The 18,468-nt window shown below is 38.9% G+C and overlaps 1 protein-coding gene across 19 annotated transcripts in view; it reads left to right on the top strand.

Moving 5' to 3' along the window:
* The window catches only part of Sipa1l1 (signal induced proliferation associated 1 like 1), a 355,619-nt gene that overhangs the window by 310,696 nt on the left and 26,455 nt on the right, over nt 1-18,468 (top strand). For 13 of the 19 annotated variants that reach the window (XM_078050449.1, XM_078050450.1, XM_078050446.1 and 10 more), the window contains 5 exons: nt 5,849-5,995; nt 10,142-10,266; nt 12,811-12,873; nt 13,309-13,427; nt 16,516-16,955. In XM_078050449.1, the coding sequence (XP_077906575.1) occupies nt 5,849-5,995; nt 10,142-10,266; nt 12,811-12,873; nt 13,309-13,427; nt 16,516-16,955 (894 nt within the window). The remainder of the gene's footprint in view (nt 1-5,848; nt 5,996-10,141; nt 10,267-12,810; nt 12,874-13,308; nt 13,428-16,515; nt 16,956-18,468) is intronic. The other 6 variants (XM_078050453.1, XM_078050454.1, XM_078050455.1 and 3 more) reach the window with 5 other exon arrangements.

Here is an 18,468-nt window from a genome sequence, read left to right on the forward strand (position 1 = left end):
CCCACATCCTTGCCAACACTTATTGTTGTTTGTCGTCATAATAGCTGCTATTCTGACTGTAGTGAAATGAAATCTTAGAGTAGTTTTGATTTGCATTTCTCTAATTGCTAGCGATGATGAAAATTTTTTCATGTTTGTTGACTCATTGTATATCCTCTTCTGAGAAGTGTCTGTTCAGGTCCTTGGCCCATTTATCGATTGGGTTATTTGGGGGTGTTTTTGGTGTTTAGCTTTTTGAGTTCTTTATATACCCTAGAGATTAGTGTTTCATCTGATGTGTGAGGGGTAAAATTTGCCCCCAAGATGTAGGCTCTCTATTCACCTCACAAATTGTTTCTTTTGCTGAGAAGAAGCTTTTTAGTTTGAATCCATCTCATATTGATTCTTGATTTTAATTCTTGTGCTATGGGAATCTTATTAAGGAAGTTGGGGCCTAATCCCACACAATGGAGATTAGGGCCTACTTTTTCTTCGATTTGACACAAGGTCTCTGGGTTTATTCCTAGGTCCTTGATCTATCTATTTTGAGTTCAGTTGTGTGGATGGTGAGAGATAGGAGTTTAATTTCATTTTGCTGCATATGGGTTTCCAGTTTCCCCAGCACCATTTGTTGAAGAGGCTATCTTTTCTCCAACGCATGTTTTTGGCACCTTTGTCTAATATAAGTTAATTGTAATTTTTTGGGTTAGTCTCTGTGTCCTCTATTCTTTACCATTAGTCTACCAGTCTATTTTGGTGCCAATACTATGCTGTTTTTGTTACTATTGCTCTGTAGTATAGTTTAAAGTCTGGTATAGTGATGCCACCTGCTTCACTCTTCCTGCTAAGGATTATTTTAGCTATTCTGGGTCTCTTATTTTTCCAGATGAATTTCATCACTGCTTTTTCTATTTCTATGATAATATTAATTCTGCCTATCCAAGATCAAAGTAGATCTTTTCATTTTTAAGGTCTTCTTTGATTTCTTTCTTTAGAGTTCTCTAGTTTTATTATATAGATCTTTCACCTCTTTCATTAAAATATTTGATTCCCAAGTATTTTATTTTTTTTGAGGCTATTGTAAATGGGGTAGTTTTCCTTGTTTCCCTTTCTGAGAATGTGTTGTGGAAATATAGAAATTAATTTGATTTATGCATGTTGATTTTATATCCTGCTACATTGCTGAATTCATTTACTAATTCTACAAGTTTTCTGGTGGAACTTTTTGGGTCTTCTAGGTATAGAATCATATCATCAACAAATAGTACTAATTTGTTGATGATAGTACTGATCTTCTTTTCCTAGGTGTATCCCTTTAATTTCTTTCATCTAATTGCTCAGGCCAGTGTTTCAAGAACTATGTTAAATAGAAGTGTTGAAAGAGGGCATCCCTGTCTTGTTGCAGTTTTTAGAGGGAATGCCTTCAATTTTTCTCCATTTAGAATGATGTTGGTCTGGGGCTTAGCATAGATAGCCTTTATGATGTTGAGATATGTTCCTGTTATTGCTAATTTTTCTAGTGTTTTGAACATGAAGGGGTGCTGCATTTTGTCAAATGCTTTTTCTGCATCTATTGAAATGATCATATGATTCTTATCTTTACATCTATTGATGTGATGAATTTCATTTATTGATTTCCATATGTTGAATGAAGTTTGCATATTACTTAGTTTCCAGGTATTGGAATAGCCTTTATTTCTTATTTTATCATTGATTTCATTCCATTATGATCAGATAGAATGAAGGGTAGTATCTCTACTTTTTTATATATGGTCTGTTTTAGAGAAAGTTCTCTATGCTGCTGAGAAGAAAGTGTAACACTCATTGAAGGATGAAGTATCCTATATATGTCAGTTAATTATAAGTTATTGATTATATTATTGAGTTCTGTAGTTTCTTTGTTCAGCTTTTGTTTGGAAGATATATCCAGTGGAGAAAGAGGTGTTTAAAGTCACTCAAAATTATTGTGTTATGGTCTATTTGACTCTTGAACTTGAGAAGAGTTTGATGAACCTAGATACTCTCTTGTTTGGACATATATGTTTATAATTGTTAAGTCTTGTTGGTGTATGGTTCCCTTGAGCAGTATATAGTGTCCTTCTTTATCCCTTTTGATTAACTTTAGCTTTAAGTCTACTTTATTTGATATAAGGATAAAAACCCCTGCTTGCTTCCGCAGTCCATGTGAGTGGTATGATTTTTCCCAACCTTTAACCTTCAGTCTGTGGATGTCTTTTCGTATGACATGAGTCTCTTGGAGACAGCATATCGTTGGGTCTTTTCTTTTTTTAGATCCAATCTACTAGTGTATGTCTTTTGACTTGTGAGTTTAACATTCAGGGTTATTATTGAGACATGATTTGTGTTTGCAGCCATTTTTGTTTATTTTTGGTGTTTAACTTGACTTGATTTCCCTCTGATTAGTTTTCCCTTTAGTGTGATACCTCCCTTTGCTAATTTTTATCATTGTTTTTCATTTCCTTTTCATAGAATATTTTGCCAAGGATGTTCTATAGTGCAGGCTTTCTAGTTGTAAATTCTTATAACTTCTCTTTATCATGGAAGGTTTTTATTTCATCATCAAATCTAAAGCTTAATTTTTCTGGATATAAGATTCTTGATTGGCATCCATTTTCTTTCAGAGCTTGGTATATGTTGTTCCATGATCTTCTCCTGGCTTTGAGGGTCTGGGTTGAAAAATCTGCAGAGATACGAATTGGTCTCCTCCTATACCTGATCTGATTCCTCTCTCTTGTGGCTTTTAATATTCTCTCCTTTTTCTGTATGCTAGGCATTTTCATTATAATGTGCTTTGGTGTAGATCTGTTGTAATTTTGTACATTTGGTGTCCTGTAAGCTGTATTTGTTTTTCCAAATCATTCTTCATGCTTGGGAAATTTTCTGATATTATCTCATTGAAGAGATTGTGCATTCCTTTGGTTTGAAACTCTTTGCCTTCCTCTGTCCCAATAATGCTTAGATTTGGTCTTTTGATGCTGTCCCATAATTCTTGGATGTTCTGTTCATGGTTTCTTACTATCTTCACTGTGTGATCAACTTTATTTTCCAGATTGTATACTTTGTCTTCATTATCTGACATTCTTTCTTCCAAGTGATCTAGTCTGTTGGTTATGCTTTCTATTGAGTTTTTTATTTGGTTTATTGTTTCCTTCATTTCAAGGATTTCTGACTATTCTTTTTTTTTTCAGAGTCTTTCTTTCTTGAAGTAATCTTTTGCTGCCTGTATTTGCTCTCTTATCTTTGTTGGAGTGATCAATTTTTGCTTGCATTTGCTCATTTAGGTCATTCTTTAATTCACAGGTCGTTATTATTATGAACCTTCCGAACTCGCTCTCTGACATCTCATAAGCTTCACTGTCTGTGGGTTCTGTTATTGTAGTATCCTGGTTTGTTTGGGGGTACTTTCCTCCCTTGTTTTTTCATGTTGTCTGTGTGTCTTCCTTTCTTGCAGTGTGGATCTGAGACATTACAGTGTCTACTCTATAATCTTGTAGTATGTGTGCAGATTATCTGTACCTCACCTTGATGTTGGGCTTCCAGACTCTGCTGGTGTCCTTCAACTAAAGGTGGTGGTGACAGTAGCCAAGGTAACTCATAGTAGTGGAGGTGCCCCAAGATGAATGCAAAGTCTTACAGAGATAGGGCTGAAAGGGTGGGCTTTACACTGTCTTTGGGATGCCTGCTCTGAGATGCAGCTACTTCTAGGCACTATCTGTTGTCAAAAGGGTAGGGGCCATTACATGGGATAGGCTATGGTGACCTGCTATTTCCCGAGATGGAAGTGGGTTAGGCTTGGGCTCCCAGGTGGGAGGTGGGGGGTAAGGGGTGGCAAACTCGGACCTACCCTGGGCCTGGATCCTATGTATGTCGGTGTGGGTGGTCCTGTGCTGGAGCCTGAGCTCCAGCTGGTGTCCGTCAGTGGCGGGATGGACCTGGGCCTACTGTGAGCCTGGGTCCCATGCACATCAGTGTAGGTGGATCTCTATTCTTTGTGTTTTTAAGACCAGCACCCAGGGTGTCTGGGAAATAGTTTGTGTTCAGTAAATAGTTATTGAACTTGATAAGGTCTACTGACTCTGAAAGATGGGGTGAGAAGGACAAATGACTTCAAGATGTTTAGCTTGAGATAACAGCATAGGAGGGATGGGCTTGGGGCATTAGGATATTGGGGCCTGGGGGAATGGAGCAAACCAGTTAGCTTTTAAGAGGTTTAATTTGAATTGCTGGTGGAGGTGTTCCTTGGAGATGTCTAGGTATCAGTGAGGGAGAACTCTGGCTCTCAACTCAGATTTGCCTCTTGGGCATAGAGGAGCTTGGGAGTTCAATTTTATTTTTTAATTTAATCTTATTATCTATTAGAAAAGTTTCTGGATGTGATTCCATTATTCCATCTGTAAGCTTCCTATGCCTGAAACCCTATCCTCCCCTGCTACAGATGCTCCTAGGCTCACTGTAGGAAAGGCCTGTTCCTGTGAACCAGGTTCTGTCCCAAGGCTCCCAGACTGTCTTGAGTTTAAGTTCATGTTATGTGCAAAGTCACGTGCCAGTGCAGACCCACCGACAACCATATGGAAACAACTAGGAAAAGGGTGCCAGGCATAGTGGGACATACCTATAATCCCCGTGACTCATGAGCTGAGGCAGAAGGATCGCAAGTTGAAGGCCAGCCTCAGCAATTTAGCAAGGCCCCAAGCAATTTAGTGAGACCCTGTCTCAAACAAACAAACAAACAAAAAAAATGTTTTCGAAGGACCAGGGATATAACTCAGTGGTAAAGTGTCATTGGGTTCAATCCTCAGTACAGAAAAAAAGGAAGAAGAAGGAAGGAAAGAAGGAAAGGAAACCAACCTTCTCTAAGGGATAACAATAGTTTGGCATAAAATATAACAGTTTGAGAATCAAAAAGCCTGGCTTATTGTGACCTTAAACAAGTAACTTAGATTCTGTTTCCTCAGCTATTGAATGGACTTGACCTGCCCTGTTATAAGAGTTGAGATTTGGGCCAGGATTTGCATTCAGAATAAAATCCTGCTGTTATCAAGGTTGAGTTTATACCTGGTCACAGTTGTCAGCATCACTTATTGCTATCCCTGCATTGCCCTGTTGCCTGCTACACAGTAGAGAAGGTAGAGGGAGAAAATCTGTCTGTCTAATTACAAAGCTCCAGCTTCTACCTCCACAGCCCCTCTGCAGATGAGGGATCCAAAATTTTAGAAAAGATTTATTACGGCCAGGATACAGTACATCTTTACTGTGAAATGATATAAATTCAGTAATTCTAAATAATTCAACAACTGCAATCCTAGACACTGAGGTTCTTATACTGGTGATGTTACTGTCAATGAAAATTAGAAATACTAAGTAGCTAAGTCTGAATATTGACTCCAGACTTCGAGTAATAACATTGGAAAACAAAGAAACATACAAAGAATGTGCTGGTCTCGCTGTAGTCATATACTCTGGGAGGACTAGTGTGAGAAATTGGAATTAATTGCTGTGTTAACGTCACTTGGGTTCAATTATCCTCTGCCCTGCCATACTATGAGACTGCATTAGCAATTCAACCAACTTAATTCTGGCAGCGTTTGGAAGCATACATGTTTTTCCGCTGCCTTTTTTCTCCTGTTATTTTTTGACATACCCCACCCCTTCAAGGCGGTTTTCCAGCTGTTCCCTTAGGGAGTAGTTTTATGGGGAAGCTTCTTTTGTAGGCTTCCAGCTGGCTTCATTTTCACTATCTCCATGAAGCGCTGCCTTTGTTGCATTTGTATGATATTATCCATCATGTGTTGCCTTGGGATTTTCCCCTTTGAATTGTTGACTTCATATTTTTGGTTTGCACATGCAGGTTGTCTCCTGGTTCAGACATCTATGTGACAGTCTCATCCATGGCTTTAGCAAGATCCCAGTGTCGTAACTCCCCTAGCAACCTGTCTTCATCCAGCGAGCCTGGCTCTGGGGGGGGCACTTACAGACAAAAATCCATGCCCGAAGGGTAGGTATGCCATTTGTCCCCTTGTACATGGTTGGGGTCAACATCACTGTCTTTCATTTGTATCCCACATGTAAAATTATTTTTATTCAGCCAGCCCTGATCAATTTACATCAACAGTGAAAATATAGCTAACATTCCAGATAGGAAAATGTTTTCATGACTGGTTCAAATCACTTAAGAAATTTATCATTCTCTACTCTCCATGAAGTCCTCAGTGGCAGAGAAATCAAGTTGCATACATTTCTCTATGACATACGTTGTTTAGTGTCACAGGAAGGATTTTGTCACATCGTGTTTCCTCCAACGGGAACTCAGGAGAATACTACTTGCCTTGGAGCTTGTATTGCTGTTGATGTAGGAAAAATGATAGTAACATCCAGAGCTTAAAATTATTTCTTCTTCTTTTAAGTCTTCTGTGTTTTGTTGGTTTTTTAAAATCTTTCTTGAAAATACTAAATGCCCATCCCAAAGTAACTATTTGCTTTGGATAAAATTTACAAAGTAGCCTGGAAATGTAGCTCTTGCTATATTTGCAAAGCCCTGGGTTCAATCCCCAGCAAAACACACACATACACACACACACACAGTAAAAAGTGAATTATGTGTGATTTTAGAGGCCACCATAAGAGGAAACAGCATTAGAATATCTGACGCTAGGAAGTAATTAGCAGAACAGTGCAAGGCACACACAGGCTGCCTTCACCCAGAGGAAGAGTGAAAGAACCTTCAAAGACTTCCTGCTGGTGTTGCTCTCTGGGGAATTTGAGAATGAACTTGAACCATTTGAAAATTAAATGTGAAGTATTCATAAAAACTCCTATTTCTATTCCATATTTCCCCCAAATAAATGTATATACCTTTAACAAATGTGCACACTACTTGGTTACTTTCTTGAGATATCACTGTGTCACAAAATAAGCATGCTTACTAATAATACCTTCATAATGGATATTTCCTCTGTATAGTATTTTGTTGGTTTTTACAGCCACTAGGTGTGATTTTGTTGTTGCTAAATGTTAATGGTAGAAGAAAGTAGGTAATAAAACCACTATAAAACATGCTTTCCTCATTCCTGTCTCCCCTAGGACTCCCTTAGAGGCCTGCCCAAAATGTGCATTTCTTATTTTAATTGCTTCAGTGACAATTAGGAAAAAATTCAGCCTTTATTCATGAAGTTTATGAATTACATATTATTGTACCACACTACAAACCCAACTAATTATTTCCTGTTTTAATTAGATTTTAAATGGCCTGGTTTGTCTTCCAAAATAAGAATTCACCACAACTTTAGTATTAGTACAGCACTAAAATGTAAATGAGTTTTTAGCAAAATAAATAAATAAATAAATGTTTTTCTATCTCTGATATACTTTAAGTGTATACCAAAAACCCAAATTGAAACACTAATGTTTTGGTGAGTCTTAATGTTAAAATTATGATTCTAAGGCCCAGCTGCTCAAATTTCTGTTAATGAGGTAGTAATTATTCAATTGGGTATTTGATAGTTGAACTCTGCCGTAGATGGCATTAAGGGCTTTCCCGCTGTTTGTGAGTTCTCCTGGCATTGTTGAGTATGCTATATAATGTCTTCTTTACCTGGAGTGATATAGGAAATAATGTTAGTGTTTTTCCTAGATCCCAAGCAATTTTTGTCTGTATCAGGGAGGTAAAAGACAGTGGTTCACCATCCAGTCATTCACATGAATTGCTCATGGGGTAGGTTTGGTCCAAAAGTCACCCTTACCATCTACTCTACAACTTACCCCAGTAAAAATAAATGTGTTCAAGTTGACAGTGAAGCTGGAGTGTATGTACTCTGCTTCAGAGTCCTTAATGTTCAACTTGCATCATAACAGTCATCACTACACAGTGGTTGTCCATAAACCATATGCTGCTGTGGTATCTTCCCTCCACTTCAATTGGTCCTGCATCTGCATGGTGTGTGCCTGCCCATTCCCTGACTCAAGAAAAGTGAAAATATCCAAATTAGGTGAGGTGTAGTTTATGAGGGAGAAAGAAATGACACCTAGACAACTCGGGATGAGCAGTGAAGGTAATGATAAAGCAACACTGTTTAAAAGACATGGAGCCTGTTCTACCCTCCTTGGATATTTACTTTTGGATCACAGGCTTTGAGAAGTACTGAGAAGGCAAGACAAGGCCAGAGGGACACCCTAGGTCAGAGAGGAGCTGGGAACCTGGGGCAAGCAGCATGGTGAGGATGTGCAAGCTGAAGGTGAACTGCTGAGCTGAGGGCTCCACATAACGTTCTTCTAGCACCTCAGAGGAGGGGTTAGGCTTGGCTGACAGGGCCACTGAGACCAGCAGAAGAAAGCTGCAGAGAAGGTGGTTCCAGCCTTTTGTGAGGAAGGCATTTTGGAGCTGGGGGCCAGTGAGTCTTTATCAGCCAAAGAATTGCATTCAACCTCTTTCAAATCTGACTCTGATCCTTGAGCTACTAGTGCTCCTTAGAGGCACTATTAAACTCTTCAAAAAGAGACACAGTTTAAAACTCAGAACAAGTTTTGTCTGCACATCTCAAAGACAAGATCTTTATATCCCTAATTCCCTGGCTCATGCCCAAGTGGAGCATGTGTGAGAGAATTGAAGTTCACCAGGTGAATTATTTTACAGGGTGAAGGTTGAAGACAGCCTTTCCTTGACATTTATTTAAAAGCAAGTAGAAAAGTATTCAACTTTAAATTCAGAGACTTAAAAAAATTATCTTTAGGTTCTATTGCTACCAAAAAAGTAAAAGCAAAATTAGAATCCATAATTCTACTAAGAGAAGAGATAGCAGAACCTTAATTGTGAGTCCTTCTCTTTTTTTCTTTTTTTTTTCCACTTTGACCAAAGTTTCCATAAATCAAGGTTTTTGGTTTTAATAATGGCTACATTCATATGTAAGATAATTTCACTTAGTGAACTTTGTGATTGGGTTTGTAAGTGAGTAGTGTTTATGCCCAAGCAAGTAGGGAGATGATATAATAAATACATTACTAAAGTAAATATTTTTATGGCCTTCTATATTTTGTAAATGCTTTATATAGATTTTTTTTTCCTCCTTGGAGCTCTGTAGTGGAATTGCCATGTTGCACATAAAGAAACAGACAAAAGTTCAGTGACTGTTCTGTCCCAATGGGTGTGTCGGGTGTGTCCTTTGAAACCTGGCTGCAGTCTTCCCACTCCTCCTAATCTCCTGCTTTTTCCAATATACCACCTGATGGTCCTGCTTATCCATTTATCAGTTGATTCCAAGTAAGACACCAAAATATGCATTAATTGATGTGGGCCCTGTTGCTTCCTTTGTTGTATAGGTTAGTCAGAAGTTCACTAGTAACCACACATAAAATCAAATCGGAAAAATTCCATATGAATGTTTGAATTCTATACTCTGGCCTTTATTCTGGACTGAGTAATTACTTTGCTGATGTGTATTACTCAACAAAGCATATACTTTAATTAAGCATATATTATTATTATTATTTTCCACAAGGGAAAATAAAATTGGCTTACTAAATAGCTAAATTTCTTTCCAGAAATAAACAGTTATCTTTATACATGCCAGCTTACCTACTTCCAAATTGCCCCTCCCAAAGGTAGTTTAACATTTATACATTTTGAAAGTAGTTTCTACATAAGTGATAGCTTTATCTTTCAGACCACAGAGCAAGTACTCAGAAAATACTTGTTCCAAGAATGAATGACTTACTGATTTAGCAGATAACTGAGTTAAGAGAAAACTAACCTCCAGAATATACCATTTGAAAGATATGCATAAGACATTTACATTGTGAAATTTTTCCTTGGGCTGTGAATGACCACCTGAGCTTGGCTATAGGAGGATCAGAAGATTCTGGTTTCTTACTCTACATCAGGTTATCTCAGTGAGAATGGCTCCTGCCCTTGTTAACAGTTAATATTGACAGCATGCATACCTTTCTGAGCACAGTCATGTATATTGAACACAATATGCACATCTGTACACCCATTTACACATGCACAAGGCACATGTACATGTACAGGCATGTAAGCCCAAGCTGGTAATACCTGTCATCAGATTTAAGTTCATTACACACAGGACTATCTTCCTCTTGTAATGAAGTCTGATAATGTCTTTGCCTTTGTTCGGGGGAATCGCCACAGGTTTGGAGTGAGCCGCAGATCCCCAGCCTCCATTGACAGGCAAAACACCCAGTCAGATCTTGGTGGCAGCGGAAAGTCCACACCCAGCTGGCAAAGAAGTGAGGATAGCATTGCTGACCAGATGGGTAAGTAATTGATTTTTACATAAAAAGCAAGTGTTTTTTTGATAAGTTCACTTTGACCACCTCTTAAGGATGTTATCAAAGCATTGTTTTATAAAAGATAGCCCTAGTTAACGTGCATTAGGATAAAGTGTCTATGTACAAGTGAGAGCAATGAGTAAGACCTGAGAGAAAAGTCAGGGAATTCTAAATGAGCCCAAATTTAGACATAGAAAGGCCTCAAGAATTATGTTTGGCACCAAGATTAAAAGGCCAGCCTAACAAACCACTTGGATCCTAAGTGCCTTCCTCCCTCATTTGTTTTTGCCCAGTGCCTTAAGAGATTCCTTGGTCTTCTTAATGTTGAGTTAAAACACAAACCAACCATGTACAGAGTGGGAAGAAACATAATGATTTAGCCACATCTGTAGCTTGGTTAGAGGCTCTTTCCTCCATTATGTGCATTTCTTTTAATTCTTTCCACTCTGCTATTAAGCTGTCAGCTAAGGAAATGTCTTAGCAGTATAAAACAGCTGGATGGAAAAGATTTGCCTTAGTGAGCTCTCCTTTGGATTTCAGGTGCTCACTCTCTATACATGGGGTGGAGGGGGAGTCTATAATGACACCATGAGGCTAGTTGACACAATAAAATTTTACCATGAAATAAGATCAAGTTTCAACTAAGTAATATCAGAGGGTTGGGTTCAATACAGATGATACATAAAGGACTTGGATCTAAAGTTAGGGTTTTTCCCCTCCTTTATCTTATGCCTAAAAGCTTTACTATCACTATGAGATAAAAAGATAGGAATGAATTTAAGGATTGAAAAAGGTGGGGGCAGGGGATGGGCTACTGTACTGAGGATGAAACCCAGGAGTGTTCTGTGGGCCCCATCCCCAGCTTTTTTTAATTTTGAGACTGGGCCTCATTAAGTTGCCCAGGTAGCCTCAAACTTGCCATCCTCCTGCCTCAGCCTCCTGAATAGCTGGGCTCACAGTATGCTCTACCGCACATGGCTAAAAAGATACATTTTTAAGGCAAAGACCTAACTATTTATCTTCTTTGCTGATTCTTGGTTGTGTCCTATTTTAATGCCTGTGCCCAAGTAAATGTGCTAATCCTGAACAGAGGGAATGGAGATGTACTCAGCTAAGACAGGAATTGAGGAAATGTAATTCTTAGGTTCTGAAGATTTGCTTTGTTCCAGTAACTTCAGTGCCTTGTTATTGAAGCCATCTGTCATCCCCACTCTTTTCCCACCCACCCCAACACAAAACCTGAGCATATTTTGATCTGCCTCTCTGCTCTTGACAGAATGTTTTTAATCCCTTATGTTTTGATACTGTTGAGATGGTAACGGCGTATTTGAAAGGACCCCTTCTCCAGCATGACTGTGGCGGCTTCTTTTTGGCTCCTAGTGCAGGCTTTCAACAAGGCTGCCAGCAGGCCCTCTGCAGTGTAGTGTCCTACTTCCCACTCACGGGATTTCTCACAGGGAATGAGAAGGTGTCCTGGGACTGCAAAGGGTAATTATAAGGTTCATCCTAGACCCACACCGGTCTCGCTCACACCTCCATCTAGTCATCTTTCTTTGCATCCACTTTAGTTTAGTGGCAATCCACTCTAAGTAGATAAAACTCTAAAATGAATATGGATCTTTCTAACACTTCTGTTCATCCTTTAAGTTAGATATACCTTGTTCTTTTTGTTTTTTAAATAATAGGATACCAGCAGAACCCAATAAATAACTCTTTTTCATAAGTGGTGGCCTTTCTCTACTCAAAATCCAAGGCTGAATAAAATGTCAAAATAAATGCTTAGGGGCTGTGGTTATAGCTCCATGGTAGAACACTTGCCTAGCATGTGTGAGGCCCTGGGTTCGATCCTCAGCACCACATAAAACTAAATAAATAAAATACAGGTATTAAAAAATACAATAACATTATTTAAATAAATAAATGTTTATAGTTTTGGGTAGCCCTGTCTTCCAGGAGAATAACTTAACCTTTCCTAATTGGCATATCAGAAAGAATCTAGGGCTTAGCTCATATAAGCCATAACTGGGGAGAATTCAAGAAAAATGCTTTTACTTTTTCATTGCTTAGCACATGATATCAAATGTATAAAGGGCTGACCTTTCTATACTCTATTTGAAGAAACAATTTTGTCTAATGACTTGCACTGATGGTGAATGCTTAGGAGATCCTAACATTAGGCAGGCCCACTTATCTGTGTATTAGTGTGTTGTAAACTGGTACCTACTAACAGTGCAGGCAAGAGCATAGCTACTTAATTGGCTCTCTCATCCCCTCCAAGTTTGTTTTTCTGCCTCTCTGCCCTTGGAGATAGATGAGAGTCACATCTAAGTAGGAGTCTGCCTGATTCTCTACATTTAGGAGGGGTGTTTCAAGAAGTTGTGAGCTCTTGCTCTTAGCTGTAGGTGTGTTAGAGGATAAATCATTTATCTCTCTCTTTTGGAGCCCCATCTTAAACACCAGCTTGGAGTCCAAAAGGAAGCAATTGTTTTAAGTAAACTAGTTGCTGTGTGTCTTTTCTGTTGTGCTTAGCTTACAGTTATAGAGGACCTCAGGATTTCAATTCTTTTGTCCTCGAGCAGCATGAATATACAGGTAAAATATTTCCAAAGTGTCATGGTAAGTAACACGTGATTGCATCCATGCCTGTCTAGGTAATGTAGACTGAGCTAGGTTAGCTACACTTTGCAATGAATGAATTTCATAAATTTACTCCATATATTCTAAACTTCTCCCCAAACCAAAAGTTGATTTCGAACTTTGCTGCATTGTTCATGGCCTTTGGTTTGGTGGTACTTGGCTATGCTAATGTGTATGACGTGACACGTTGTCACCAGCTGCAAGCTTTATCCATCAGCCACCTAGTTTCTGACATGCTGTCTATTGTGTAGACTCTTAACAAGCTTACTGTTGAAATCAGAGTTGGCTGGTCAGTGAACTGAAAGATGCAATGGCAAGCCGTCTCCATTTGTCAACATGTGTTTGTATCTGTTTAGTACCCACACCATAATGGCCTGTACTGTATTCCAGAGCCTACATGTCATCTCCCAGCAGTATCAAAGGTACTGCCAGCTTTCCGAGAGAGCCCCAGTGGGAGATTAATGCGGCAGGATCCAGTGGTTCATTTGTCTCCAAACAAACAAGGGCATGTAAGTTAACTGCAAACTTAACAATTGATTCCAAGCAACTACTTTCTTGCAGTGCAGAAATGGGGCCAGTTCATTCTATTCTTGCCCTGCAGTATGGTCAAAGAGGAAGTCAGCCTAGTGGGGGAAACAATTTTGTCTAATGACTTGCACTGATAGCGAATGTTTGCTACCATAGCCTTGGAATTTCTGTTGCCATGGTCCTAAAGTGGCTTCCTTCAATTGAGGTAAATTGCAGTCTCATTGGTATGCCCCTGCATCCCCACAGGTCTGTAAGGGAGGTTGCCTGGTTCACTCACAATCCTAAATCCTGAAGTGTTAGGAATAGAACTGTGTTAGAAAGAGATTCTGTTTGTTTATACAGTTGCAAGCATGGGAGCCTACTAGAGCAAGGGGGCAGACAGCTTCCCTTAAAATTACCCTACTGCTTCTTTTGTCTTCCACAACTACACACAGTTCCTTATCGCTTATAGGTACTATAATACGAGGTGACCATTGTGCCATGGAGTTGATTTCCTTGGTCTCTCTCTTTGCTGGTATTTGTGTTTATATTCTTGTCATTTGATGGGCAAATACTCCATTTCATACTCACTGATTGGTAAGATGCTCAGAAGACTTATAAAAAGGAGAAATCTCATAAAAGTTTTGTCCTGAGAGATGAATATTGAAGCTAAAAAAAACAAAAGAGCACACACTCTACATTTTGCTCTGTAAAGAGAGATTTACTGAGGAAAAGTACTGTTGCCACAGATATACTTGTAAATAATAGGTTATCCCAATTGATTTGTGAATTTCCCTCATTTCTTAGCAATTTTTATATTGATTACATACTAAATAACATTTTGGACAGATTGGGTTAGGTAAAAATGTTACTAAAGTTAATTTCACCTGTTTCTTTTTTACTTTTTGGCTACTAGATGTAATTTTAAATGTAATTTTTAATTACATTTGTAGTTCACATTGTATCTCTCTAGAAACCTTCATATTACTTTGCACTCAGTCCATCTCAGTTCCAACCAGTGATATTTAAAGGACTCAATGCCAGTCATGCCTAGGGGCTCCAGATTCACTGTACATGAACAAAGCTGAAGAAATTCTGCCTTATTAAAAGTAAATGAAGGCTTCAAAGCACACTTTCTAAGTTGTTACTGAGAAAAACTACAGTTACAGCAAAAAGTAATTGGGATTATTCTTTTTTAAGGGGAAGAGCTGTTTCACTTTGAGGTAAAACTGATACATCCTCTTGCCCCTGGCCTGGGCCCATAAAGAACATGCTTCTTCCTCCACCAAAAGAGATACATGCACATTCCTTCTCTCCTCTTTTATCTTTAGCAAGTATCTGGGCTCCCTGCCTCCAACTTAAAATATTGTTTCATTCAACTATTTTTTGAAATAATATTTCTTTGGTAAACTCCAAAAAATGTTCTTCCTAAACAACTGAGCCACTGTATAAAAAGGGTTCTGTACACATTTCTTATTGAGACATAATTTACGTACATACCATAACATTCAGCCATTTAGCATACAATTTAGTGGGTTTTAGTATATTCAGAATTGTGCAGTCAGCACCATGATCTAATTTCAGAATATTTTCACTACCACTGAACCCCCCTGCTACATATCCTTCAGCAATTACCTCTAGCTCTTCCCATCCCTTCCAATACCTAGGCAACTACTCATCTTTCTTTCTCAGTGAATTGCCTGTTCTAGACATTTCACGTAAATGAAATCATGTAACATGAGGCCTTTTGTGTCTAGTTTCTTTCACTGAACATAATTTTTTTAAGATTCATTCATATAGTAACATGAATCCATAATTCATTCCTTTTTGTGACTGAATAATGTTCTATTGTATGGATATTCCATTTTTTATATCCGTTGATCAGCTGATGGTCATTGGGGTTGTTTCTACTTCTTGACTCTTACATTTGATGCTTCTGTAAACATTCATGTTCAAGTTTTTGTGTGGACATCCGTTTGATGTCTGTTGAGTATATACCAAGAGTAGAGTTGCATGTGTTTCCACAGCAACTGCCCATTGTACATTCCCCACAACCGTGGCCTTTGTTTTTGTGTGCCATTTTGCTTACAGCCGTTCTAGGTTGTGTAGTGTGGTATCTCACTGTGGTTTTGATTTGCATTTCCCTAACGACTGATACTGAGCATCATTCAATGTGCTCATTGAATATTTGTGTATATTCTTTGAAGAAATGTCTGTTTTAATCTTTGACCATTTTCTAATCAGGTAATTTGAAGTACAAAAGTTTTTAATTTTGATAAGGTCCAATTCATCTGGTCTTTTTTTTCTTTTATTATGCTTTCAGTGTCATATCTAAGAAACCATTATATAACCCAAGGTCACAAAGGCTTATACTTGGGTTTTCTTCTAAGAGTTTTATAGTTTTGGTTATTACATTTAAATCTCTGGTTCTTTTCAAGTTTATTTTTCTATATATTACAGATCTGACTTCATTCATTTTTGCATGTGAATATCCAGTTGTCTCACACAAGTTTTTGATAAGACTTTTTTTCCCCATTGAATTATCCTCGTACCTCTGTGTAAATTTAACCTCTAAGCACTCCTTGAAAACTGTCTCCCAAGTAGATATTAATTGGGGAAGGAAAAGGAGAGTCTTCAAACTTAACATTTCTCATATTCAGCCTTCTATCCACTTTGAGCAGTATGGCTTTTAGAATTAAGCATCCTTTCTAATTGTAAGCTCTTTGGAAATGTCATTTCCTTTCTATTTTAAGATATACAGACTTCAATGACAATTTAGATTTTTTCCTGATTAAAATGATCCTTGATACTATTGATATTGCAGTATGAGCCAAATAATGAAAAATGGAGTATTTAAAAAAAAAAAAAAAAAAGTTTCCTGCACTCTCTGTCGTAGGCACCACTGAATGGGCATGAGTCGCAGAGGTTTTTCCAGGCACCTCTTATCTTACTTTGACCTGTTATTCCTGGAACTTTAATGCCTTTAGAACTGTGCACCTGGAACTTAAGTCCTGAAGTGTCCCTGTTGTTTTCTTCTGGGTGTTCAGGAAGTCAAACCATGCACTTAAGTAAATCATGCTTCCCTTGCAGTCTGATAGTCACTACTCGAGCCACTCCAGTAGCAATACCCTCTCCAGCAATGCATCCAGTGCCCACAGTGACGAGAAGTGGTACGATGGGGACCGCACGGAATCCGAACTCAACAGCTATAACTATCTGCAGGGCACCTCCGCTGACAGTGGCATCGACACCACCTCCTACGGCCCCAGCCACGGCAGCACAGCCTCTCTGGGGGCCACCTCGTCTCCTCGCTCAGGGCCAGGCAAGGAGAAAGTGGCACCCCTGTGGCATAGCTCCAGCGAAGTGCTCTCCATGGCAGATCGAACGTTAGAGACAGAGAGCCACGGCATGGACCGGAAGGCAGAGTCCTCCCTGAGCCTGGATATCCACAGCAAGGGCCAAGGTGGCTCGAGCCCTCTGACAAGGGAGAACAGCAGCTTCAGTATAAACGACGCTGCTTCCCACACAAGGTAATTGCCCTCTGCTGCTTCTCCCAGCCTCGCCTGGTTTCCTAGCCTCATCCCAGTGTATACAGGATAATGTGTATGCACTGAGGCTCTCAGATGCAGAGACAGTGGATATGGTATAAATATACATCACACACACACATACTGTATTTCTGGATATTTTATGTCATTTGTTTGCTAGCAAAATGCACTAGTCCTATAATCCTAATGTATTATGTTAAACATTTGCAGAATTATTCTGTTTAAAGTTGGATTTTACTTATTTTTAATTTCCCCAACTGCAGCCCATTTTGATTTCAGCTAGTGATAGAGAATAGAGGCAGGGACAGTCTTTTGAGGATTTCTTTTTAAATCTTGGCTGTATTTTTAAAAATAAAGGGGTCCCTCCTTAGAGTAACTGCATTTTCACAATGCTGAGCACATCCTTTCCACAGCCTCTCTCTCTGAGAACATCACTTACCTGACATTTGCATGGTAATTTTTTGCAGTAATTGGCTCCTGACAGTGATGTGTTGAGGGTGGGAGGTGTCCAACAGAACAAGGTAGCTAAAATTAGACACATCCCATCTACCTTTTAGGACAGAAAAATACACATTCTCCTGCATACTTGGCAATTGCTCCCCTAAGTAAAATAAATGCTGGTTTTCATTTCCTCTAAAATCCGAAGCCTGATGGGATGCTTCCTCTCAGGGATGAGCCCTCCTTTACTGTCTCTGGGTCTCCTAATCTCTATGGAGATTTCTCCTCTTACCTCTCATTGTTGTCAGTTGCTAATCAACTTGTGTGACAGTGTTTATCTAATCTTGCTGTCTTGTCAGTCTCTTTTGTTATTATGCCTTACAGGGAAAAAAGGAGAGAAACTTAATTTAGCTTTTTACTTTTCAAGTGGGAAGTCAGGTAGATAATCTGTCAGTAAACCACAGGTAGCCTTAATGAGAGAAGACATCCTGTCCTTAATTAGGTTTTAACTTGGTCAGTTAAATATTCGATTTGTTTTTGTTTTTGTTTTTTGTCTGTATTCTTACTGATAACATTTTTAAGCTTCTCTTCTTTTAAGATTTCAAGCCCAAGGAAGTGCTTTACAAGGTTTATTTCTGTTTACCACTCCCACATTCCAGAGTTAAAAATAATCATTAGGTCTGCAAACTGTGTGGCCCCAAGTGAAAAGGAGCTTGGGAAAGTGTTCCCATATTGTGACTACCCAGCACCCCTCTACCCTTCCATGATTCAGAAAATAGAGTGTTTGGCTCAAATGTTTGAGAGAGTAGAACAAAGAGCTGGGCCTCAGATACCACAGGAGCACAGACAGAATCACATGGCATGGAGCTACCACACTCACTGGCTGCTTTTGCATGTTCCACCGTCTCATTAACTAGGGACTATGTACTTAGACAGTTTCCAAATCAGAATGTTTCTCTGTAGTTTCTAACCTAGAAACTAGATTTAGCTGGGACTCCTATTTCTCTGGTTTTCAGTGCCTCATTTTGAAAGGTACCTTATCTTAAGAATGGTATTC

This window comes from Ictidomys tridecemlineatus, chromosome 5 (assembly GCF_052094955.1).
Source record: "Ictidomys tridecemlineatus isolate mIctTri1 chromosome 5, mIctTri1.hap1, whole genome shotgun sequence".
In the NCBI taxonomy this organism is placed as follows: Eukaryota; Metazoa; Chordata; class Mammalia; order Rodentia; family Sciuridae; genus Ictidomys; species Ictidomys tridecemlineatus.